The sequence below is a fragment of the Perca fluviatilis genome, chromosome 11, assembly GCF_010015445.1.
Source record: "Perca fluviatilis chromosome 11, GENO_Pfluv_1.0, whole genome shotgun sequence".
In the NCBI taxonomy this organism is placed as follows: domain Eukaryota; kingdom Metazoa; phylum Chordata; class Actinopteri; order Perciformes; family Percidae; genus Perca; species Perca fluviatilis.
Genome location: NC_053122.1, coordinates 1,040,618 through 1,067,200, shown reverse-complemented (window position 1 = coordinate 1,067,200; position 26,583 = coordinate 1,040,618). Strand labels below are relative to the sequence as shown.

General features: G+C 44.4%; 2 protein-coding genes across 6 annotated transcripts; one reads left to right on the top strand and one right to left on the bottom strand.

Annotated features, from left to right (window-relative positions):
- Positions 1–3,801: 3,801 nt before the first annotated feature.
- Positions 3,802–26,375, bottom strand: LOC120568483 (protein disulfide-isomerase TMX3-like). The gene is made up of 14 exons (XM_039816046.1): positions 26,349–26,375; positions 21,381–21,504; positions 20,979–21,024; positions 18,031–18,111; positions 17,567–17,666; positions 16,407–16,484; positions 9,547–9,613; positions 8,085–8,183; positions 7,308–7,365; positions 7,164–7,217; positions 6,975–7,031; positions 6,167–6,296; positions 5,205–5,273; positions 3,802–4,127 (listed from the first exon to the last, which is right to left on the bottom strand). The coding sequence occupies exons 1-14, from the start codon at positions 26,373–26,375 to the stop codon at positions 3,942–3,944; spliced, it is 1,176 nt and encodes a 391-aa protein (XP_039671980.1). The 3' UTR covers positions 3,802–3,941.
- LOC120567934 (nuclear factor 7, brain-like) lies at positions 13,541–16,304 on the top strand. 5 transcript variants are annotated; one of them, XM_039815035.1, is made up of 2 exons: positions 13,541–15,548; positions 15,631–16,304. In XM_039815035.1, the coding sequence occupies exon 1, from the start codon at positions 13,783–13,785 to the stop codon at positions 15,175–15,177; it is 1,395 nt and encodes a 464-aa protein (XP_039670969.1). In that variant the 5' UTR covers positions 13,541–13,782; the 3' UTR covers positions 15,178–15,548; positions 15,631–16,304. The 5 variants fall into 5 exon arrangements, with proteins under 5 accessions (XP_039670969.1, XP_039670973.1, XP_039670972.1 ...); XM_039815039.1 differs by having other exon boundaries at positions 13,541–15,639; positions 15,763–16,304; XM_039815038.1 differs by having other exon boundaries at positions 13,541–15,680; positions 15,763–16,304.
- Positions 26,376–26,583: the final 208 nt, after the last annotated feature.

Here is a 26,583-nt window from a genome sequence, read left to right as displayed (position 1 = left end):
TACAAGTGGACTACTGTAATATAAAGCATTGTAGGAAGTATACAGTATACTGCTTATATACAGTAACAGTGCACTGTACATTGGTGGACATACCGGTTCTCTCTTCGAAACGTTTGAACTATTGGTGACACGGTTGATCTCCCAATATTGGGCTGCACCCTTCGACCCGCCTCAGCCACTGTAAGGCCATGATTGACAACATGGTCTACAGTAGTGGCCCTTATGTCATCAGATATGCGCCTATGTCCTCTTCTGCCTCTTCCTCTGTTTTGCCTTCCACCACGCATCCTTGCTCCTCTTCTTCCTCCTCTTGGCTGTTGACCCTGCAACTCTGTGTTGAGGTCTGTCTATATATGCTTGCCAACTGAATGTTCATGAGATGCACTTTTGAACAATTTTGACAACTGGTTGATTATTGGTTGAACTAACACTTTACATTCCTCCATCAGTAGGGTTGGGTACCGAAACTCGGTGCCAATAAGGAACCGGTGCCGACGTAAACGGTAGTAACGAGACCGAATAAGAACGAAAGTTTCGGTGCCTCATTTCGGTGCTTGACTTTACAATACACCTGACAGCATGTAACGTTAGCCTACCTTTAGCTAGCAGCTGGATTAAACAGCGGTAAAATGCTGACAGCTAACGTTAAACAGTGTAAAGTGTGACTGGATTTCACTGTGGAGGACTTCAACAGGATGTAACAGTCTGCTCTGCAGCGCAGCAGCTGCTGTCGTCGTCGCAATTCATAGATATACAGTAGTAGTACTAGTAGTACTAGTAGTACTATGTTTATATGGTCGGAATTAAACAACACAGACGGTGCATTCACTTAAAACAGGTAGCCTCGTGGTGCATTCACAGTAATTGTAAAATACCCTTTTCCCATCTGGGGTTCAACAGCAATTTACTGGTGAAATAAGTTATTGTTATTGTTATAGTTATTACATTATTATTAAATCTTTAATGTTGACCATGGCCTTAGCAATAAACAAGTCACTGACTGTTGTTTACTACCCTTATTTTTTTTCTTCTTCTTTTTTTTTAACTTTATTGAAAAGTACCGGTTCAGGCACCGTTTAGGCACCGGCACCGTTTTAAAAGTATCGATTTAGCACCGGAATCGAAAAAAAAAAAAACGATACCCACCCCTATTCATCAGTAAGGGTCAATTTCACCTGCACGATTCATCAGTTCCCGTTTTTGTACAAAAGGTCTAATAGAAATGTGTAGAACTATGCTTGACAGTTTATGGCAAATAGTTCAACAATTTTGCATGTAATGGCTTATGCTATGAACTAAGGCCTAGATGTTTGGAGGGGTGAGACTATTCAACAGAGAACCATCTACTATATTTTGATCAACATGACATGAGCAATTGAAAATGTGGAAAAAAGCTGACACTTGTACATTATCAATTGCAATTTGTTCAAAGGAATAAGAAATTGCTTTAATGATGTGCATTGTAACTGCTCCTCAGATCTCTGCAGGGTAAATCCAGACAGCTAGCTATAGACTATCTGTCCAATCTAAATACGTGTGGCAGGGCACCTTTAAATACGTGTGGCAGGGCACCTTTAAATACGTGTGGCAGGGCACCTTTAAATACGTGTGGCAGGGCACCTTTAAACACGCGTGTGGCAGGGCACCTTTAAACACGTGTGGCAGGGCACCTTTAAATACGTGTGGCAGGGCACCTTTAAACCCGTGTGGCAGGGCCCTTTAAATCACGTTTGGCAGGGCACCTTTAAACCGCGTGTGGCAGGGCACCTTTAAATACGTGTGGCAGGGCACCTTTAAATACGTGTGGCAGGGCACCTTTAAACACGTGTGGCAGGGCACCTTTAAATACGTGTGGCAGGGCACCTTTAAATACGTGTGGCAGGGCACCTTTAAATACGTGTGGCAGGGCACCTTTAAATACGTGGCAGGGCCCTTTAACTAATCGTGTGGCAGGGCACCTTTAAATACGTGTGGCAGGGCACCTTTAAATACGTGTGGCAGGGCACCTTTAAACCGCGTGTGGCAGGGCACCTTTAAACCGTGTGTGGCAGGGACCTTTAAAATACGTGTGGCAGGGCACCTTTAAATACGTGTGGCAGGGCACCTTTAAATACAGTGGCAGGGCACCTTTAAATACGTGTGGCAGGGCACCTTTAAATACGTGTGGCAGGGCACCTTTAAATACGTGTGGCAGGGCACCTTTAAATACGGTGGCAGGGCACCTTTAAATACGTGTGGCAGGGCACCTTTAAATACGTGTGGCAGGGCACCTTTAAATACCGTGGCAGGGCACCTTTAAATACGTGTGGCAGGGCACCTTTAAACACGTTGGCAGGGCACCTTTAAACGCGTGTGCCAGGGCACCTTTAAACACGCGTGGCAGGGCACCTTTAAATACGTGTGGCAGGGCACCTTTAAACACGCTGTGGCAGGGCACCCTTAAACCGCGTGTGGCAGGGCACCTTTAAATCGTGGTGGCAGGGCACCTTTAAACACGTGTGGCAGGGCACCTTTAAATACGAGTGGCAGGGCACCTTTAAACCGCGTGTGGCAGGGCACCTTTAAATACGTGTGGCAGGGCACCTTTAAATACGTGTGGCAGGGCACCTTTAAATACGTGTGGCAGGGCACCTTTAAATACGTGCGGTGGCGCAGGCACCTTTAAATACGTGTGGCAGGGCACCTTTAAATACGCGTGGCAGGGCACCTTTAAACAGCGTGTGGCAGGGCACCTTTAAATACGTGTGGCAGGGCACCTTTAAATACGTGTGGCAGGGCACCTTTAAATACGTGTGGCAGGGCACCTTTAAATACGTGTGGCAGGGCACCTTTAAATACGTGTGGCAGGGCACCTTTAAATACGTGTGGCAGGGCACCTTTAAACACGTGTGGCAGGGCACCTTTAAATACGTGTGGCAGGGCACCTTTAAACACGTGTGGCAGGGCACCTTTAAATACGTGTGGCAGGGCACCTTTAAATACGTGTGGCAGGGCACCTTTAAATACGTGTGGCAGGGCACCTTTAACCAGTTTGATGCACGAGGCAAAACCTTAGAATAATAAATAAAGTAATGTATACAGGTACATGAGTATTCTACTTAAGTACAGTAACGAAGTATTTGTACTTTGTAACGTTGCTGTAACTGCAGACATGTTGCACAAATACACAAAACATAATAATCTTGCATTACATTTGATTTGAGTTTGTATCTTTCAGTCTGAACTTTAAACATCATAAATATAACTTTAATAATAACGCTGACAATCGTCTTTAGAACAGCTTTATTCCTCAGGTCAGAGACAGACAGACAGGTCAGAGACAGACAGACAGGTCAGAGACAGACAGACAGGTCAGAGGCAGACAGGCAGACACACAGACAGACACACAGACAGACACACACACACACAGACAGACAGACAGACAGACAGGTCAGAGACAGACAAACAGACAGGCAGACAGGCAGACACACAGACAGGCAGACAGGCAGACAGACAGACAGACAGACAGACAAACAGACACACACACACACACACACACACAGACACACAGACAGACAGACACACACACAGACAGGCAGACAGGCAGACAGGCAGACAGGCAGACAGGCAGACACACAGACAGACACACACACACACACAGACAGACAGATAGACAGACGGACAGACAGACAAACAGACAGACACACACACACACACACACACACACACACACACACACACACACACACACACACACACACACACACACAGACAGACACACAGACAGACAGACCGACAGACACACACACAGACACACAGACAGACAGACAGACAGACTGACTGACACACAGACACAGACACACAGACACACAGACACACACACACACAGACAGACAGACAGACAGACACACACACAGACAGACAGACAGTGTGTTGGGACGTTATCTTCCTGTTCTTCTCCATCACTCTGACTTCTTGTCCGTCAGTTTCCTGCGTTGCCGTAGCGACGGAGCCAGCAGCAAGACGTCGTCATCGGCGGCGGCGGCGGCGGGAACTTTCTTCCGGCAGAGATAGATCAGGATGGCCACGACCAGGAACGGAGTGATGAGGAGGAGGCAGCAGTACACCGGGGACTTAATGAAGGCCGGCTGGATGGAGGGATGGAGAGAGAGAGAGAGAGAGAGAGAGAGAGACAGAGAGAGAGAGACTTAATGAAGGCTGGCTGGATGGAGGGATGGAGAGAGAGAGAGAGAGAGAGAGAGAGAGAGAGAGAGAGAGAGACAGAGAGAGAGAGACTTAATGAAGGCTGGCTGTATGGATGGATGGATAGAGACAGAGAGAGAGAGAGAGAGAGAGAGAGAGACAGAGAGAGAGAGACAGAGAGAGAGAGAGAGAGAGAGAGAGAGACAGAGAGAGAGAGAGACAGAAGACAGAGAGAGAGAGAAGAGAGAGAGAGAGAGAGAGAGAGAGAGAGAGAGAGAGAGAGAGAGAGAGAGAGACAGAGAGAGACAGAAAAAAAGCTGAAAAAGAGAGAGAGAGAGAGAGAGAGAGAGAGAGAGAGAGAGAGAGAGAGAGAGAGACAGAGAGAGAGAGAGAGACAGACAGAGACATACTGTGCAGGCATCATCACATAAAAAAAGCTGGAAAATTTCAAGAAAAACGTCAAAAGGCGACAAAACAAAAACAAAACATTGAAAAAAGCTGCATGGAGACAGGGAAACAGGAAACAGGAAACAGGAAACAGGAAACAGGAAACAGGAAGCAGGAAAGATGAAACAGGAAACAGGAAACAGGAAACATGAAGCAGGAAACAGGAAACAGGAAACAGGAAACAGGAAAAATGAAACATGAAACAGGAAACAGGAAACAGGAAGCAGGAAACATGGAAACATGAAACAGGAAACAGGAAACAGGAAACATGCATGAAACTTGAAGCAGGAAACAGGAAACAGGAAACAGGAAACAGGAAACAGGAAGCAGGAAGCAGTAAACAGAAAACAGAAAACAGAAAACAGGAAACAGGAAGCAGGAAACAGGAAGCTGGAAACAGGAAACAGGAGTGATGACAAGAAAAACAGGAAACAGGAAAAATGAAACATGAAACAGGAAACAGGAAACAGGAAACAGGAAACAGGAAGCAGGAAACAGGAAGCAGTAAACAGAAAACAGGAAGCAGGAAGCAGGAAACAGGAAGCTGGAAACAGGAAACAGGAGTGATGACTAACCTTAAGTGTGACTTTGATGTTATAAAAGATGCGTTGGGCTCGCTGGTCGATACTGTTTCCTCCCTGATCCTGGGGGGACAAACAGAGTCTGGATCAGTCTGGACCAGGTGGTCTACCTGGACCAGGTGGTCTACCTGGATCAGGTGGTCTACCTGGATCAGGTGAGTCTAGATCAGGTGGTATACCTGGACCAGGTGGTCTATCTGGATCAGATGGTCTACCTGGATCAGGTGAGTCTAGATCAGGTGGTCTACCTGGACCAGGTGGTCTACCTAGATCAGGTGAGTCTAGATCAGGTGGTCTACCTGGACTAGGTGAGTCTACCTGAATCAGGTGGTCTACCTGGATCAGGTGAGTCTATACCAGGTGGTCTACCTGGAGGGGTGAGTCTAGATCAGGTGGTCTACCTGGACCAGGTGGTCTGGACCAGGTGGTCTACCTGGATCAGGTGGTCTACCTGGATCAGGTGAGTCTAGATCAGGTGGTCTACCTGGACCAGGTGGTCTACCTAGATCAGGTGGTCTACCTGGATCAGGTGAGTCTAGATCAGGTGGTCTACCTGGACTAGGTGAGTCTACCTGAATCAGGTGGTCTACCTGGATCAGGTGAGTCTAGACCAGGTGGTCTACCTGGAGGGGTGAGTCTAGATCAGGTGGTCTAACTGGACCAGGTGGTCTGGACCAGGTGGTCTACCTGGATCAGGTGAGTCTAGATCAGGTGGTATACCTGGAACAGGTGGTCTACCTGGACCAGGTGGTCTACCTGAATCAGGTGAGTCTAGATCAGGTGGTCTACCTGGACCAGATGAGTCTAGATCAGGTGGTCTACCTGGACCCGGTGGTCTGGACCAGGTGGTCTACATGGACCAGATGAGTCTAGATCAGGTGGTCTACCTGGATCAGGTGGTCTACCTGGACCAGGTGGTCTACATGGACCAGATGAGTCTACATCAGGTGGTCTACCTGGATGCTGCCGTCCAGAACTCCGTTCAGGAAGTCCAGCAGGTGGCGCTCCGTCTCCATGGCGCCGGGCGGCAGGAAGAAGCCGTCATTGGAAAGATTGACCACGATGAAGGTCGGCACGGAGAGCTCTCTGCAACACACATTCAGGAGGGCACAGGTCAGGGTTGGGGGCACAGATCAGAGTGGGGGGCCATGCTCAGTACCTCTACATGTACTAATGGAGAGATTTCAGAGTGGGGGGCCATGCTCAGTACACTCTACATGTACTAATGGAGAGATTTCAGAGTGGGGGCCATGCTCAGTACCTCTACATGTACTAATGGAGAGATTTCAGAGTGGGGGGGCCATGCTCAGTACCTCTACATGTACTAATGGAGAGATTTCAGAGTGGGGGGGCCATGCTCAGTACCTCTACATGTACTAATGGAGAGATATCAGAGTGGGGGGCCATGCTCAGTACCTCTACATGTACTAATGGAGAGATATCAGAGTGGGGGGGCTGCACATGCTCAGTACCTCTACATGTACTAATGGAGAGATATCAGAGTGGGGGGGCACATGCTCAGTACCTCTACATGTACTAATGGAGAGATATCAGAGTGGGGGGGCTGCACATGCTCAGTACCTCTACATGTACTAATGGAGAGATATCAGAGTGGGGGGGCTGCACATGCTCAGTACCTCTACATGTACTAATGGAGAGATATCAGAGTGGGGGGCTGTACATGCTCAGTATCCAATACTGCGAGCTCTACATGTGTATAATAATTATAGGTTGGGGGCTGCAGGTTTAATCCTGAAAACTCACCCCATCACAAGTCCATCGAGGTATTCACTGCCCTTAATGAAACCAAAGTAAAAGTTTCTGGAGACAGACAGACAGACAGACAGAAAGAGAGAGAGAGAGACAGACAGGCAGACAGACAGACAGTTAGTGTTATTTAGCGTCTCTTTATTGAGTCTTTCTGAATGTTTTTGGGTCCTGAGAGACTCTGACCTGCTGTAGATTTCTTTGTAGTCCGTAGAAACTTTCTCCACCAGACTTTTATACCTGAACAGGAAACAGGAAACAGGAAACACATCACACACACAGGAAGGTCTGACGTCAGATGATGTCACAGTGTTTATGTTGGAGTCTTACCTGAGACTGTCCGCGCTCAGGCTCTTCTCCTCCCCCACCGCCAACACCACCAGTTTACCTGCTCACAGAGACTCACATCAACCAATCAGGAATGAGCCCGCCTACTCTGCCTCTGATTGGCTTAGCCTGGTATTCTTAATGAGCTGGTCTACTCTGCCTCTGATTGGCTTAGCCTGGTATCCTTAATGAGCCGGCCTACTCTGCCTCTGATTGGCTTAGCCTGGTATTCTTAATGAGCCGGTCTACTCTGTCTCTGATTGGCTTAGCATGAAAATTGATAAAAAATGAAATTCCGATAATCTGATATATCAGCTGATATATAATTTTTAAAAATCCAGAAACGTGTAACAAAACATAAACAGATTTCCCTAACATTAGTTATTTATGAGTCCTCACTTAAATAATATGATAATGCAGTTTAAAAATAAACTTGTTTATTTTATTGTCACAACAGAACATCAAAATATCTTAGTTCTCATAAATAAAATGTATAAAAATACAAACTTAAGATCTGAAACTTAAAGGGTTAAACATGAGTGTAGAGCGCCCTCTGGTGGACAGACTCTGCAGTTATAAATGGCTAATGCCCTATGCCAAATAGATGTACTTTTGTTGGAGTAGAAAAACTAAAGCTAAAGCATATCAAAGCTGAGCTAACGTTACCTGACTCCCCCATGGTCAAGATCTCAGGTGTTCATATAAAAGCTGAGCTAACGTTACCTGAGTCCCCCATGGTCAAGATCTCAGGTGTTCATATAAAAGATGAGCTAACGTTACCTGACTCCCCCATGGAGTACAGAGTGTAGCCGTCGATCTGGCTGTAGTTTGGGAAACGCTCTCTGTTAATCCACGACTTCAGATCGCCATCACGTTCCTCTGAAACACAATCACATTCATTAGCCCTCCTGTTGTCCTCTAGCTAAACGCTAAAGAGGGAAAGTTAACGATTTTCAACCCTTCCGGAGCGCGTCATCCATAGGGTTGGGCATCGAGAACCGATTCCTACTTGGAATCGTTTAAAAAATTACGATTCCATCGGCATCGTTTCTTTATTGGAATCGTTTGGAGGATTTGGTTTCAAATCTGATCACGGGTTCCAAATTTAACATGCACAACTTTGGGTTTCCATAGCGACCAGGCTCTTGTTGTGTTGCAGCCACGGAGCCCAGTAAGCGGTGCTCTAGTGGGGCTTTATTTTATGTTGAAAAAGCCCCGTCAAACTGCAACCCAACTTTGAATAAAAATATAACGTTCCTCTTATTTGTGAAATAAGCATGTGACCCGTTTCAACTCCACCCTCAAAGAATCAGAATCAAGAATCGATGAGAACCGGAATCAGAAGGAAGAATCTGAATTGGAATCAGAATCGTTAAAATCCAAACGATGCCCAACCCCAGTCATCCAGCAGAGATTTACCGGCAGGTAAACGTCTGAAAAGACATTTCTAGGTGGAAACTTTGCAAAAGTGAAACACAGACTAAAGGCTGTTTTATGCTTCTGCATCTACCCCGTAGCTCCTACGGCGTCCTGACCCTTTGGGAGTTCTGCGTCGGGGTTGCTTTGCATCGCGGTGCATTTCACCTCCACACCACTAGGGGGCGATAAGTCTGAGGGTATCTGCAAGGTGTCTGCCAGCCAGTTTATGTTATGTTAGCAAGCTAACTTTAGCACTACTGCCCACAAAGTACTAATTTGAAAACGTTACTGACATATAGACACTTTACAAACAAATAACCCCATCATTGTAACCAAACAGCTGACCAATCACCGTCACACAGGACCAGCTGACCAATCACAGTCACACAGGACCAGTTGACCAATCACAGTCACACAGGACCAGCTGACCAATCACAGTCACACAGGACCAGCTGACCAATCACAGTCACACAGGACCAGTTGACCAATCACAGTCACACATGACCAGTTGACCAATCACAGTCACACAGGACCCGTTGACCAATCACAGTCACACAGGACCAGCTGACCAATCACAGTCACACAGGACCAGCTGACCAATCACAGTCACACAGGACCAGTTGACCAATCACAGTCACACAGGACCAGCTGACCAATCACAGTCACACAGGACCAGTTGACCAATCACAGTCACGTTCGCGGTGATGCAGAAGCATAAATCAGCCTTGAGAGGGTCAAAGGTTAAGATGAAAACACGGACACTGGACAAAAACAAGTTCAGGACTATTTAAATGTGGTCAGAGGTCAGTTTCCTGTCTCTTACCGTTGAAGGTGAAGTAGGTTCCATCTTTAAAGATCACCACGGCCGGCAGAGAGGGCAGAGACACCTCCTGGAGACAGAGACACATCACAGGGTGTAATGGGATGGTTTAGTTCAGACAGAAAGGTCATGTTGAGTAGAGTATAAGGGGAATTTTCAGTCTAGACCAGGGGTCTTCAACGTTTTTTAGACCAAGGACCCCTTAGCTGAAAGAGAGACGGAGTAGGGACCCCCTACTACTGTACATATATTGTATAACATTGAGTTGCATGTTAAACTGGGCCGTATGGATGAAAATGAATAGATATATATTATTTAAACATCATATTTTAATGGTAAACATATATGTGGAAGGCACAGTGAATTCTTAAGCCTAACTGTATGGCTACCTATATCAAGCTTATCTTCAATGTGTAAATTAAATGGTTTTCTTTTCACAAATAGGCCAAATTATATTTCCTAATAATAGGTTGAATTCATATTATTGTACATTTTCAGACATATTAGAATTTTTGAAAAAAGAAACTTTCAAAATTTTTTTAGACATAATATGGCGGCCCCCCTGCACTTACTCTGAGGACCTCCTAGGGGTCACGGACCCCCTGTTGAAGACCCCTAGTCTGGACAGAAAAGTTATGTTGCCGACATCGATGAAAAATTACTGCATGAGAGAAGTGACTCCCAGACACGTGCGCCCAGATGTGTCCTGATGTCTTATTGTTTTATTCTGCTACAGCGAGATATTTCCTGATTTCATCCTGTTGCAACAGGATGCTGTTCCTCTGCAATATATATATATACAGTACAGGACAAAAGTTTGGACACACCTTCTCATTCAATGTGTTTCCTTTATTTTCATGACTATTTACATTGTAGATTCTCACTGAAGGCATCAAAACTATGAATGAACACATATGGAATTATGTACTTAACATAAAAGTGTGAAATAACTGAAAACATGTCTTATATTCTAGTTTCTTCAAAGTAGCCACCCTTTGCTCTGATTACTGCTTTGCACACTCTTGGCATTCTCTTGATGAGCTTCAAGAGGTAGTCACCTGAAATGGTTTTCCAACAGTCTTGAAGGAGTTCCCAGAGATGCTTAGCACTTGTTGGCCCTTTTGCCTTCACTCTGTGGACCAGCTCACCCCAAACCATCTTGATTGGGTTCAGGTACGGTGACTGTGGAGGCCAGGTCATCTGGAGCAGCACTCCATCCCTCTCCTTCTTGGTCAAATAGCCCTTACACAGCCTGGAGGTGTGTTTGGGATCATTGTCCTGTTGAAAAATAAATGATGGTCCAACTAAACGCAAACCAGATGGGATGGCATGTCGCTGCAGGATGCTGTGGTAGCCATGCTGGTTCAGTATGCCTTCAATTTTGAATAAATCCCCAACAGTGTCACCAGCAAAGCCCCCCCCCACCATCACACCTCCTCCTTCACCGGGTGGGAACACGCAGAAAGCCCCCCAAACCAACCATACCCCTCCTCCTCCATGCTTCACGGTGGGAACCAGGCATGAAAGCCCCCCCCACACCATCACACCTCCTCCTCCATGCTTCACGGTGGGAACCAGGCATGTAGAATCCATCCGTTCACCTTTTCTGCGTCGCACAAAGACACGGCGGTTGGAACCAAAGATTGCAAATTTGGACTCATCAGACCAAAGCACAGATTTCCACTGGTCTAATGTCCATTCCTTGTGTTACTTGGCCCAAACAAATCTCTTCTGCTTGTTGCCTCTCCTTAGCAGTGGTTTCCTAGCAGCTACTTGACCATGAAGGCCTGATTCGTGCAGTCTCCTCTTAACAGTTGTTCTAGAGATGTGTTGCTGCTAGAACTCTGTGTGGCATTCATCTGGTCTCTAATCTGAGCTGCTGTTAACTTGTGATTTCTGAGGCTGGTGACTCGGATTAACTTATCCTCAGCAGCAGAGGTGACTCTTGGTCTTCCTTTCCTGGGGCGGTCCTCATGTGAGCCAGTTTCGTTGTAGCGCTTGATGGTTTTTGCGACTGCACTTGGGGACACATTCAAAGTTTTTCGCAATTTTCCGGACTGACTGACCTTCATTTGTTAAAGTAATGATGGCCACTCGTTTCTCTAACAGTTGTCCAATAGGGCTGTTGGCTGTGTATCAACCTGACTTCTAACCCCATTAATAAGGGGTTAGAAGTCTACCTCATGAAGCTCATTGAGAGAACACCAAGGGTTTGCAGCGCTATCAAAAAAGCAAAGGGTGGCTACTTTGAGGAATCTAAAATATAAGACATGTTTTCAGTTATTTCACACTTTTTTGTTAAGTACATAATTCCATATGTGTTCATTCATAGTTTTGATGCCTTCAGTGAGAATCTACAATGTAAATAGTCATGAAAATAAAGAAAATGCATTGAATGAGAAGGTGTGTCCAAACTTTTGGCCTGTACTGTATACATATATATATATATATATATACTCCTGTCTTTGAGTGGTACTTTGAGGTTTCTTCCACTAAACTCTGAGATACGTTGTGCTGTGTAACTCGACCTCCTTGCTTGAAAGCAATAATAAATTTGAACAAACTCTCACAGAACAACTTGTCTCTGTTTGAAACATCTTTATTGCCCAGTCTGTTGACAGAAATCTTCCACCACAACTGTCAGGACGACACACAGGGACTCACTTAAGTCTCCGTTGACCCCCGCAGTCCTGACCTCACTTCATGAATACACAATGTACTGCATGTTATACATGTGTAACAATCAGTATTCACAGAAAACACACAAAAAAGTGTCGATAGATTAGGGCTGCACGATGTGAGGAAAATATTTAATTGCGATTATTTTGACTGATATTACAATTGCGATGTGATTCCCGATATGGGAGGGAATTTTATTTTTGCATCATTACTCTTATTTTCCTAGAAAAATATTAAAATAAAAAAATGTAAATGATTATAGTGTGATTTTTTTCAAAACAAAGATTTTTTTCTTTAGTCTGTAGGATAAAATTTGTTATGCCTTTAACAAACATTGCACCCTCCCCCCCCCCCACGATTTTGATATTGCACTAGTCCATATTGCAATTTGATAAAATTGCGATTAATTGTGCAGCCGTATAATAAACTGCTAAAAACTTACAAGTGTGTTGTAGTGTGTGATGTATATTCTTCATGTTATGTCTGTCGGTGTCTGATGTAAGAACTATTTGTTTGTATCATATGTCTGATGTCTTGTTATAAAGTGAAGTGCGATTGTGCCGCAAACTCAACTGCCCCACGGGGGCAATACAGTTATCTACTACTACAACTTCTGGAAAATGTCAAAAACTAACTTCCAAAAAAGCAACAAAACTGCAGAAAAAAAAGAATCAACGACAACTAATTTACCGGATAATTGCCGGGACATCCTCCCCCCCCCCAGATTTTCCATCATGCAAAACTCTGTTCTCCTCGAGAAACAACAACAAGCAACATGACAGGCCTGCTTAATATTAGATGAGGAGTTTTCTTTATCGGGGTGTAAATGTTCCACCAAAACAAATTCCTTCCTGAGACTATTTAGCAGAGCCACCGTCACTGCGTCTGTAGCTCAGCAACGCCCAAGACTGTTGGGATTGGTTTAAAGAAATGCAAACAACCGGAGAGTTTATTTAAAGGAGTGTGCAGGTTTGTCTGCTTGTTTTAGTTTTCTCCTACATAAGAATTCTCAGTTTGGAAATGAGTTAGGCAACCCGCAGCGTGTCTCAGCCACAGATCACATGACAATACCAGCTGAGCTTCATGTTTATAACATTTAACATCACTTTTAGTTTGCATGCTGAGATTAATTATCTGAGATTTTACTTCAACATTTGTTGTGTTAATGAACTACACACTTATGACGAAGACATAAGTACTTTACAGTATCTTATGGGGACACATGAAATGATTAACCAGGGTGGAATAAAACTCAACCTGATAAACCTGAATAACAAAGCTCTGCCCTCCACCTGACTCAGCTGATATGTACAAGGAAACAGGTTATTATTCTGCCTCACTGAGACGACACACACACTGAGAGACGGACGGTAAGATTTACCTTCAGACCAACACTTCCACTATGAGAGGACATTTACAAAAAGGAATATTGGGAACATTGGTACACTACCACTTCAAGTGATTTACAACAACAAAGACTCAAAGTGAAAGTAAGTTTGAGGGAACAGGGAGTGTCTGAGCTGTCTGCCTGCTGTGTTTTCTGCTTCACTCAGAGACTAAATGGCTTCCAGATTAGAGGAAGATCTCTGCTGTCCTGTCTGCCATGAAGTCTTTAAAGATCCTGTCATCCTGTCATGTAGCCACAGCTTCTGTAGAGACTGTCTGCAGAGCTGGTGGACAGATAGACCGATAAGAGACTGTCCAGTTTGTAAGGAAAGATCTTTGTTTGAACCCCCTTTAAACCGGAGGTTAAAAAACCTGTGTGAGAGTTTCCTACAGGAGAGAGATCAGAGAGTTTCAGAGGCTCTCTGCAGTCTGCACTCTGAGAAACTCAAACTCTTCTGTCTGGACCATCAGCAGCCAGTGTGTGTCGTCTGCAGAGATTCAGAAAAACACTCCAAACACAGAATCAGACCCATCGATGAAGCTGCACGACAACACAAGAAGAAACTTCAGGAAACTCTGGAGCCCTTAAAGGAGAAGTTAAAGGTTTTTGAACAACTTAAAGTGAAGTTTGATCATACTGCAGAACACATGAAGGTCCAGGCCCGACGCACAGAGACCCAGATTAAGGATCAGTTTAAGAAGCTTCACCAGTTTCTAGAAGAGGAAGAGGAGGCCAGGATGGCTGCACTGAGGGAGGAAGAGGAGCAGAAGAGTCAGAGGATGAAGGAGAAGATGAAGGCTCTGGGCACAGAGATAGCAGCTCTTTCAGACACAGTCAGAGCCACAGAGGAGCAGCTGAGAGCTGAAGATGTCTCATTCCTGATCAACTACAAGGCTGCAGTGGAAAGAGTCCAGCAGCGCCCCCTGCTGGAGGATCCACAGCTGCTCTCAGGAGCTCTGATAGACGAGGCCAAACACCTGGGCAACCTGAGCTTCAACATCTGGAACAAGATGAAGGACATGGTCTCCTACACTCCTCTGGTTCTGGACCCAAACACTGCTCATCCATATCTCATCCTGTCTGAAGATCTGACCAGTGTGAGACTAGGAGGAGAGCTACAGCAGCTTCCTGATAATCCAGAGAGGATTGATTCATTATGCTCCCTCTCTGTCCTGGGCTCTGAGGGCTTTAACTCAGGGACTCACAGCTGGGTTGTCGAGGTTGGAGACCATACATTCTGGTCACTGGGTGTGTTAGCAGAGTCTGTTCAGAGGAAGGGAGACATATGCTCTGGATTATGGAGAATAGGGTTCAGTTTAGCTGTTTTATCTAGAGCATTGTCTCCATCAGGTCCAGACACTGATTTCCTGGTGAATAAGCAGCTCCAGAGGATCAGAGTGACTCTGGACTGGAACAGAGGAAATCTGTCCTTCTCTGATCCTGATACTAACACACACATACACACCTTCACACACACTTTCACTGAGAAGATGTTTCCATTCTTTGAAACTGGGGGTGAACTGAAGGTTTCCCCAGTGAAGGTCTGTGTGACTGTAGAACAGAAATAGAAGAAGTCCATGTTTCAGATTTTGGTGGTGGGAGGGACTTCCCTTTGATTATCAAATATATCTTTAATAGGGCTCGGTACTGAATTTAGATACTTTCAGGCACTGATTGAATTTGGTCAGAAATCAAACTGCTACAAGCCTTCTAGGCTACTTCTACTTGGAGAGAAGTTAAATGTTTCAACCATTAATCCATTAACGTTGATTTAAGGCATTACTTTAGGTAACTATTTCAACTGTTAGCTACTTTAACCGTTTCTCAAATAATTTAGCTAAATATGTGAACTGTTTAGTCATTACTTTTAGCTAAACTTCTGTGCTTGCTTGTTAATCAGTTTTCACGCTCTAACATAACCGCAACATGTAGTGTTCAGGTGTTACAGGTGATGATGTAACTACGACATGTAGTGTTCAGGTGTTACAGGTGATGATGTAACTACAACATGTAGTGTTCAGGTGTTACAGGTGATGATGTAACTACGACATGTAGTGTTCAGGTGTTACAGGTGATGATGTAACTACAACATGTAGTGTTCAGGTGTTACAGGTGATGATGTAACTACGACATGTAGTGTTCAGGTGTTACAGGTGATGATGTAACGGCCGGTAGGACACCGTTGCGTTGACTGTTCTGAACTGAAGCAGTGCAAAGCATCATGGGAACATGTTCTGAACTGAAGCAGTGCAAAGCATCATGGGAACATGTTCTGAACTGAAGCAGTGCAAAGCATCATGGGAATATGTTCTGAACTGAAGCAGTGCATCATGGGAACATGTTCTGAACTGAAGCAGTGCAAAGCATCATGGGACCATGTTCAGAACTGAAGCCGTGCATCATGGGACCATGTTCTGAACTGAAGCAGTGCATCATGGGACCATGTTCTGAACTGAAGCAGTGCAAAGCATCATGGGAACATGCTCTGAACTGAAGCAGTGCATCATGGGAACATGTTCTGAACTGAAGCAGTGCATCATGGGAACATGTTCTGAACTGGTCCTGTCCTAGTTTAAGTGTTGTGTTATCTGGTTTTAGTGTTGTGTGGTTGATTTAGTGTTCATGTTTATCTACATTTGTTGGGTTGGGGGATTGCCTCAGGGCAGTGTCAATAAAATAGCTTGGAAATTAGTAACTCTGACTCCTGAGTCAATCCTTCCACACAGCTCGCCACAATATGTACTCCAAATCAAATCATATTTAGGTTTTTAAGAACCGCTGGCTGGGCATCACTGACCTTGGGCAGCACGTCTCTGGAAGCAGAGAAGAAGAAGGTGTGAACGATCAGCGTCTCGGCTACCGATGTGAAGTTTCCCTGAAAACACATCAGAGGTCAGCAGTCTGTGTGTGTGTGTGTGTGTGTGTGTGTGTGCGTGTGTGTTCAGTTAAGTCACTTTATTATCCTAAATGGGAAACTTGATATGCAGTCAGGAGTGAAAGATAAAAAAGAAACACATTCAAGCAACATACAAATAAACAAGGCAACAATACAAAAAAGGTTTCCTGTGTGTAATACACACAACACCATTCATCGCCACTGGAACAATCTCTAAAAACAAAACAACATTACATGTGCAAATGAAGCCGAGTTATTGCACATGGGACAAAGGAGTTTTTACTCCTATTGGTCTTTAACCGGGGTACTCTAAATCTGCGACCTGAGGGGAGTATTACGAACTCAGAGTGAAGGGTGGGGTCTGTACAGTCTAATATAGACCGGGCCTTGCGAAGAACTTGCTGGTCAAAGATAACCATCAAGGGGGACTGTGGGAAACCTGTCACCTTGCCAGCCACCTTTACAATATGGCTGAGGTGGTTTTTGTCCCTGATGTTCAGGTTACCGTGCCAAGCAATCATGGCAAACGTAAGAACTGATTCGATAAAAGATTTATAAAATAAGGACATCATTTTCCTATCTACATTAAAAGGGTTTAACTTCCTTAGGAAGTACAAACGTTGCTGTCCTTTCTTACAGACTGCATCACAATTCACATCAAACTTCAGGTTTTTATCGATGACTGTTCCCAGATACTACGTCTGAGATGGTGGGAGGGATACTTTCCTAAAATCAATGACCATATCCTTGGTTTTTGTGGCATTTAATTGGAAAAAGCCTCATCACACCATTGGACAAACTCATCCACCACTGGCCCATGCTCAGATTCATCTTTATGGAGCAAGCTAATGATGACCGTGTCATCAGAAAACTTCAGAATGTGCCTGTTCTCATGCTGGCTTCTACAGTCATTGGTGTAAAGAATGTACAGCAATGGGGACAGGACACAGCCCTGAGGAGAGCCAGTGTGTGTTTGTGTGTGTGTGTGTGTGTGTGTGTGTGTGTGCGTGCATGTGTGTGTATTTGTATGTGTGTGTCTGTGCGTGCGTGCGTGTGTGTACCTTCAGCGGTGATGTGGCTCCAACGTAAACCATCATGACATCGTGGCGACTCATCACATGTTGGAACAGGTGCACGCTACTCAGATGTCGAACCAACGGCCTGAACGACATGAAACACAGAGGTCACACAGAGGTCACATGGAGGTCACACAGAGGTCTCACTGCATGTTGAAACACAGACTGTAAAAATAAAAATAACGGACGGAGCTTCCAGGTCTGAGAAGTTAATGCCAATGCTGAATCTCCTCAAAGCTGCATTCTATCTGAATTCTTGCAGGTTGCGATGCTAACCATGCTAACACTGTGGACGTTAAAACAGACCTCAACTTGTTTCTGGCTGTTGTCTGTGTACAGTCTGTAGTTTATATGTCATCACGTTGTTATTTGTTATTAGATGAATACATTTAAACACTCAACATCTTACAGCGTAAGTGAAGCTACTGTAACTGTAAATGTTTACTCACCCTGAGACTCGATCAGCAAACTCCATGATTCCATCTTTGGTTTTGGGTCCTGAATAATTATACTTCACATCTTTCTTCAACCTGAAAACAGCAGAACAGATGTTCAAATAAAATAACTTTTGTGTGTTTACGCTGAAGAACACGGAGAGAAGTTTACATCTCAACCGGTGGCTGTTTACCAGACAGTTCTTCAGCCTGATGAAGGTGGATTACATGCACGGCTTGTTAAGACGACTAGCCTGGGTAAACCCTGACAAACTTCTGGCAAATTTGAGATTTGCTCTGCAAGTCAGTCTGGAGAAGAGCCCATTCAAGCCCATTTCCAATGTCCCCAAAATCGAGGCACCAATCACAACCGTTGAGGCGGGCTTTACACCAATCACAACCGTTGAGGCGGGCTTTACACCAATCACAACCGTTGAGGCGGGCTTTACACCAATCACAACCGTTGAGGCGGGCTCTACACCAATCACAACCGTTGAGGCGGGCTTTACACCAATCACAACCGTTGAGGAGGGCTTTACACCAATCACAACCGTTGAGGAGGGCTCTACACCAATCACAACCGTTGAGGAGGGCTTTACACCAATCACAACCGTTGAGGAGGGCTCTACACCAATCACAACCGTTGAGGAGGGCTTTACACGATGACGATAGCGCAGCGACGGCGAGCAGCTTTTTGTTAACATTCAACATGACGGCCACCGAAGCGCAGCGTCACCCAGATTGTTGCTCTGATTGGTTGAAGGACTATCCAATGTGACCAGAGGCATGAGCAGCGTCCGTTGGCAATGCCCCTTTGGAGATGAACTGTGAATGAACCTGGATTCGGTGCATCCCTAATATTAACCAACTACTAACCACCGTCTTCTTTAAAGGCGTACTATGTAACTGTTCCCTCTTCGGTCCCCCTACAGGTTGTCTCATTGGAACTACAATTAAGATAATTTTTTGGGCATTTTAAGCCTTTATTGACAGGACAGCTGAAGTCATGAAAGGGGAGAGAGGGGGGAATGACATGCAGTAAAGGGCCACAGGTCGGAGTCGAACCTGTGGCCGCTGCATCAAGGAGTCATCCTCTACATCCGGGCGCACCTTGGTTGCTTTTTAGGGATTTTTTGTTGACAATTTTGTTGAGGTTTTTGTTGTCTTTTTGAGGGTGTTTTTAGAAAAAAAGAATTTGGCTTTTTTCCGAGATTTGTTTTTACATTACATGTCATTTAGCTGACCCTTTTTATTTATTTTTTATCCAAAGCGACTTAGATTTGCTATATACACTCACCCTAAAGGAGCACCTGTAAGATTTCTCGTTAATGCGATTATCTAATCAACCAATCACATTGCAGCTGCTTCAATGCATTTAGGAGGATTCAGTGCATTGTCTAGACCTGGATCACCCCCGGTCCAGGTCTAGACAATCTCCTGAACTCCAAACTGAATGTCAGAATGGGAAAGAAAGGTGATCTAAGCAACTCTGAGCGTGGCATGGTTGTTGGTGCCAGACGGGCTGGTCTGCTCAGTTACTGGGATTTTCACGCACAACCATTTCTAGGGTTTACAAAGAATGGTCTGAAAAAGGAAAAACATCCAGGATGCTTCAGTCCTGGGAGGTGAACATGCCTTGTTGATGCTAGAGGTCAGAGGAGAATGGGCCGACTGATTCCAGCTGATAGAAGATCAACTTTGACTCAAATAACTACTCGTTACAACCGAGGTATGAAGCAAAGCATTTGTGAAGCCACAACACGAACAACCTTGAGGCGGATGGGCTACACCAGCAGAAGACCCCCCCGGGTACCATTCATCTCCACTAACAATAGGAAAATGAGGCTACAATTTGCACGAGCACAACAAAATTGGACAGTTGAAGACTGTAAAAATGTCTGGTCTGATGAGTCTCAATTTCTGTTGAGACATTCAGATGGTAGAGTCAGAATTTGGCGTAAGCAGAATGAGAACATGGATCCATCATGCCTTGTTACCACTGGGCAGGCTGCTGGTGGTGTAATGGTGTGGGGGATGTTTTCTTGGCACATTTTAGGCCCCTTAGTACCAACTGGGCATCGTTTAAATGCCACAGCCTACCTGAGCATTGTTTCTGACCATGTCCATCCCTTTATGACCACCATGGACCATCCTCTGATGGCTACTTCCAGCAGGATAATGCACCATGGCACAAAGCTTGAATCATTTCAGATTGGTTTCTTGAACATGACGATGAGTTCACTTTACTAAACTGGCCCCCACAGTCACCAGATCTCAACCCAAAAGAACATCTTTGGGATGTGGTGGAACGGGAGCTTGGTGCCCTGGATGTGCATCCCCCAAATCTCCATCAACTGTCAGACCCTCTCCTCTCAATATGGGCCGACATTTCTACAGAATGCTTCCAGCACCTTGTTGGATCAATGCCACGAATAATTAAGGCAGTTCTGAAGGCGAAAGGGGGTTAAACATGGTGTTAGTAGGGTGTTCCTAATAATCCTTTAGGTGAGTGTATGTCAGAAGTAACACGCCTCTGGAGCAACTAGGGTTTAAGTGTCTTGCTCAGGGACACATAGGTTGATGTACCGCAGTGGGAATCTAACCCAGATCTCCCACACCAAAGGCACGTGTCATATCCACTGGGTGATCACAAGCCGTCACCTTTTGACATTGTCGTTTTTTGAGGTTTTTGTCACTTTTCTTCGACGTTTCCCCTAACCTAACGTAAACCCCTCCCCCCCTCCTCCATAATGAACCCAAAGTTATGCCTATCCGTCAATTATCTTTTCTGTCATTGTTTTGTCGTAGTTTTTCAAAGTCGATTTTTGTTGTTTTGTCGAACCCTAACCCATCTCAACAAAATAAACATGATCAGCTTAGTGCAGACATTAATAATCAATAATCCAGATGTGTACAGTCCGATGATCTTTAGAAGAACTTTGTTACGAACAGTTTGGACTCACATGATGATGGTGGGAACACTTCGGACCTTGAACTCTTTGGACAAATCTGCAGAAAGAAAAAACATCAGCTCTGAACTCTTCACGTTTCCATTTTTTATACTTTTATTCTGACAGTTGTACGTAGATGCTTTTATTTTGACAGTTATATGTTGATGCTTTTATTCTGACAGTTGTATGTTGATGCTTTTATTTTGACACTAGTATGTTGATGCTTTTATTCTGACAGTTGTACGTTGATGCTTTTATTTTGACAGTAGTATGTTGATGCTTTTATTCTGACAGTTGTACGTAGATGCTATTATTTTGACAGTTGTCTGTTGATGCTTTTATTTTGACAGTTGTATGTAGATGCTTTTATTTTGACAGTTGTATGTAGATGCTTTTATTTTGACAGTTCCTGACCGCTGTTCTCCATGGCGTCTGATTTGCCGACGTTGACTGGCGAGCCGAGACTTTTGAGTTCTGATCCGATCTGATGCCAAATGGGATCCAGCTGTTCACACACCGTACACCAGGGGGCGTAAAACTGCAATACAGAGCACAGGGAATACTATATATTACACAGAGAGTACAAATAATACTATATATTACACACAGAGTACAGAGAATACTATATATTACACATAGAGTACAGAGAATACTATATACTACACACAGAGTACAAAGAATACTATATATTTACAGTCTGTCTGTTGTTTTTGTGTGGGAACAAAGTGAGAAGAGTTTTTTTTATCAAAAACGTAACTTTGATCTTAAACTTTCTAAATGATAACAATTTTTAACACTAAAGATAGAAAACAGGTTCTTCAGGTTAAATGTAATTTAAATTAATCTATCACTTTTATAAACATGTTGATTTTAAAGGTCTTATTATTATTACTACTATTATTATTATTATTATTATCATCATCATCATCATCATCATCATCATTAGTTATTATTATCATCATCATCATTATTATTGTTATTATTATTATTATTATTATCATCATCATCATCATCATCATCATCATCATGATTATTATTATCATCATCATCATCATCATGATAGTGTTAAGTTTGTCTTAATCTTGTGCCAACATTTTTGTCTCGTCATTTTAGTCAAGTTTTAGTCAAAACATTTTTGTCTTTTTTTTAAATAAATTATTTCTGATAACCATTTCAGTCAAATAGTTATAAAAATAAATAAATTATATAAAGTTATATAAATATTGAGCCTCTTCCTTATTTCACCAGTAAACGACAAAAACAACCACTGCATGGGGAAAGGATAATTTACAATAAAATAAATGCAGCACGAAGCTGGCGAGGCGTATTTCAAGTGAATATGATGATATGTGTTGTTTTTCAGACAACTGCAGCTGCAGACTGTCGTACGTCTCGTGTTGGAAATAGAGACAAACCTTTACACCGTTTAGCTGTCAGCATTGTAACCGTGTTTACTCCAACTGCTAGCTAACGGTATGCTAACGTTACCTGCTGCCAAGTGTAGTGTTAACTAGCGCCCCGTGCAGCGATGTTTCGGTTGACTCTAACGTCCGTTTAGGAGCATCAGAGAGAAATCAAAATCTAAATCTGCGTTGCTATTCGGTCCGGTAGATAACGGTCGTTAGGGCACCGGGGCTCGGTAATAGCTAAATATTCTATCTCATGATGAAAAAGTAGAGACGATTGTAGACGAAAATGAAGAGAGATTTTATCTTAGTTTTTATTTTATGCAAAACATTTTAGTCTCGTCTTTTTTCGTCAACAATAATGCATGTTAATTTAGTCTCGTCATTGTCTCGTCTTAGTCATGGAAAAAAAGGTCGTTGACGAACATATTTAGTCTTGTCTCGTCTGACGAAATTAACACTACATCATGATTATTGTTATTATTATTATCATCATAATCATGATTATTATTAATATTATTGTCATCATCATCATCATCATCATTATTATTGTTATTATTATTATTATTATTATTATTTTTACTGTTTCAGTTGTTTTTTAAAGTTCAAGATCAAAATTTTGTTTTTTCAGATTAAAATCTTTATTAAATAATCAGAACTGTTGCCCCTAAATCAAAGAGTGAGTGAGATATGATGGAGTGAGATGAAGGAGTGAGATGGAGGAGTGAGATGTGATGGAGGAGTGAAATGGAGGAGTGACATGTGATGGAGGAGTGTGGTGGAGGAGTGAGATGTGATGGAGGGTTTTTTTTCAGATTAAAATCTTTATTAAATAATCAGAACTGTTTATTAAATAATCAGAACTTTATTAAATAATCAGAACTATCAAAGAGTGAGTGAGATGTGATGGAGTGAGATGGAGGAGTGAGATGTGATGGAGGAGTGAGATGGAGGAGTGAGATGTGATGGAGGAGTGAGATGTGATGGAGGAGTGTGATGGAGGAGTGAGATGGAGGAGTGAGATGTGATGGAGGAGTGAGATGGAGTGTGATGGAGGAGAGATGTGATGGAGGACATGTGATGGACGAGTGTGATGGAGGAGTGAGATGGAGGAGTGAAATGTGACAGAGGAGTGAGATGAAGGAGTGAGATGTGATGGAGGAGTGAGATGGAGGAGTGAGATGGAGGAGTGAGATGTGATGGAGGAGTGATGGAGGAGTGAAATGTGATGGAGGAGTGAGATGAAGGAGTGAGATGGAGGAGTGAGATGATGGAGGAGTGAGATGTGATGGAGGAGTGAGATGAAGGAGTCAAAGATCAGAAGAATAATCAAATGAAAAATAAAGATAAGAAAAGTAAAATAGAAGAGAATAGAAAATAAAACCGAAGAGAAATAAGATAGAAGAAAGAATGGAGAAGGAAGTAAAGATAGAAGAAGTGAGAATCTCAATGAAGAAGTATGAGAAATGAAGGAAATTAAGATAAAGGTGAAGAGGAGAAATCAGATCTCAGAAAGAGAGAAATCGTCGAGAAGAGAAGTAAAGATGAAGTAGGAATCATAATCAGAAGTAAGATCATTTTGAGAGAGAGAGTAATGCAATAAGAAGGAAATTAAAAGAGATAAAATGGAAAGATAGAAGAGAATGGAAAAGTAAAAGATAGAAGAAGAGTGGGAGAAGTAAAGATAGAAGAGAGAAGTAAAGAAGAGAAGAGGAAGAAATTACCATTAAGAAGGAAAGTCGAAGATGGGAGAAGGAAAGGTAATCAAAGAATGAAGAGGCAGAGTGTGGAAAGAGAAGGGAAATTAAAGATAAAGTATGCAATGAAATGCAGTGAAATGGGAATAAATAGAAAATGAAAGAGAATGAAAATAAAGAAATAAAAGTATGGAAAATCGAAGTAAATCATTAAAAGAGAAGAAATAAAAGGTATAGAAGTAAAATCATATCCGAAAGGAAATGAGAGAGTAATGAAGAGTAAAGGTCAGAATGAAGGGGAAGAAGCCAGGGGCTCTGCAGTGGAAGGAAGGTAAAGTAGAGGAGAAGTGATGAGAAGGAATGGAGAAGTCAGGTGTGGGAAGTGGAGGAGGGAAAGGTAGGTGTGGAAGGAAGTAGACGACCCGTTTGTTTCTTAACCGTGTGTGTGTGCGGGTGTGCGTGTGTGTGCGTGTGTGGGTATGGGTGGGGTCAGGGTCAGATAAATCAGGTCAATGAGGATGTGGTATGCGCGGTCAGTCACCGGACCGTGAAATCCCGTTCAGACACTTTTCAATCGGGCTGATCCCATTGGAGATGGTTAGTACGTGCGTCCGTGCGTAAGTTGCGTGTCTGTGTGTGCGGTCTGTGTGTGTCGTGCGTCCGCGTGCGTGCGTGCGTGTATCCGTGCGTGCGTGCGTGTGTGTGTGTGTCCGTGTGTGTGTGCGTGCGTGTGTGTCCGTGTGGTCTGCGTGTGCGTGCGTGCGTGTGTGTGTGCGTCCGTGTGTGCGTCGTGTGTGGTCCGTGCGTGCGTGCGTGCGTGCGTCTGTGCGTGTGTGCGTGTGTGTGGTCCGTGCGTCCGGGTGCGTCGGTGCGTGCGTGCGTCCGTGTGCGTGTGCGGTCCGTGTGTGCGTCCCCTGTGTGTCCGTGTGTGCGTGCGGTCTGTGTGCGTGTCCGTGTGTGTGTGTCCGTGCGTGCGTGTGTGTGTGTGCGTGCGTGTCAGGTATGTCCGGTGTGCGGTTCCGTGCGTGTGTGTCCGTGCGTGCGTCCGTGCGTGTGCGTGTGTGCGTGTGCGTGTGTGTGCGTGCGTCCGTGCGTGTGTGTGCGTGCGTGTGTGCGTCTGTGCGTGTGTCCGTGTCTGTGTGTTGTGTGTGCGTGTCTGTGTGTGTGTGTGCGTGCGTGCGTGCGTGTGTAGCCTGAAGTCCGTGTGTGTGTGTATGCGTGCGGTGTCCGTGTGGTGTCCGTGCGTCTGTGTCCGTGTCTGTGCGTGTGTGCGTGCGTGAAGGTGTGTCCGGTGTGCGTGTGTGCAGTCCGGGTGCGTAAGTGTCCGTGCGTGCGTGCGGTATGCGTCTGTGTGTGTGTGTGCGTGTGTGTCCGGTGTCTGTGTGTGCAGGTCTGCGTCTGTGTGTCTGTGTGTGTGTGTGTGTGTGTCGGTCTGTGTGGGTCTGCGTGCGTGTGTGTCTGTCCGTGTGTGTGTGTGTGCGTGTTTCTGTGCGTGTGTGTGCGTGTGTCTGTGTGTGTGTATGCGTCTGTGTCCGTGCGTGTGTGTGCGTGTGTGTCTGTGTGTGTCTGTGTGTGTGCGTGCGTGTGTCTGTGTGTGTGTAAATCCAGGTTCGGTGTGTGTGGCATGCGTGTCTGTGTGCGTTGTCTGTGTGTGCGTGTGTCTGTGTGCGTCTGTGTGCGTCTGTGTCTGTGGTCTGTGTGTGTGTGTGTGCGTATGTGTGTGTCTGTGTGTGTGTCTAGTGTGCGTGTGTGTCCGTGTGTGTATCTGTGTGTCGTGTGCGTCTGTGTGTGTGTGCGGTCTGCGGTGTGTGTGTGTCGGTGAAGGTGTGTGTGTCGTGTGTGTGTGTGCGTGTCTGTGTCCGTGTGGTGTGTGTGCGTTGTGTGTGTGTGTGGGTGTCGGTGTGTGGTGTGTGGGTCCGGGTGTCTGGTGTGTGTGGTATGTGGGTGTGTGTGTGTGTGTGTGTGTGTGAGTGACGTGCAGTAACAGATTAGTTTATCAGATTAGAGAATCCGTTCTTGTTCGTCTTCAGTCTCAGAAATGAACAGAAACTAAATGGAGTCTTGATGAGAGAATCAGAGCAGCTTTAAAAACACAGTCTCGACTGTCACTCAACACAGTCGAGTGATGATATATAGATTATTAAAGTTTGATAGTTGGGCCTGTCATGACATATTTATGACATGACTGTCATGGTTATGTTGTCTAGGTTAAAGTCAAGTTGTCATGACAAAGACATCTCGGACAATGCTACCGTTGCATTAAAAGTGTCATAATTTACCCAATGACCCTTAATGACAACAGTCATGATCACTCAAAATGACTCCTTCATGTTCCTGACAGGTGTCATGTCAGTCTTATGCACACCCCTTCTAATAAAGTGTTACCCTTATTGTTATGTAACGCAAAACTTATTGTGGGGTAACGCAAAAGTAGTCCCCTGAAAACATCTCGCTGTGACCTTGCAGGGCTCCAGCCTGGTCTCACAGAATCCCGTCAAATGATCACGAACTGTT

Excerpts from the sequence above, each read along its gene's own strand:
- LOC120568483 (XM_039816046.1), bottom strand. The coding sequence starts at position 26,375 with ATGACTGTTGTCATTAAGGGTCATTGG. Across the intron at positions 21,025-21,380 it reads AGACGCCATGGAGAACAGCG|ATTTGTCCAAAGAGTTCAAG; the intron begins GTCAGGAACTGT and ends TTCTTTCTGCAG. Across the intron at positions 16,485-17,566 it reads GAGCCACATCACCGCTGAAG|GGAAACTTCACATCGGTAGC; the intron begins GTACACACACGC and ends ATGTGTTTTCAG.
- LOC120567934 (XM_039815035.1), top strand. The coding sequence starts at position 13,783 with ATGGCTTCCAGATTAGAGGAAGATCTCTGCTGTCCTGTCTGCCATGAA.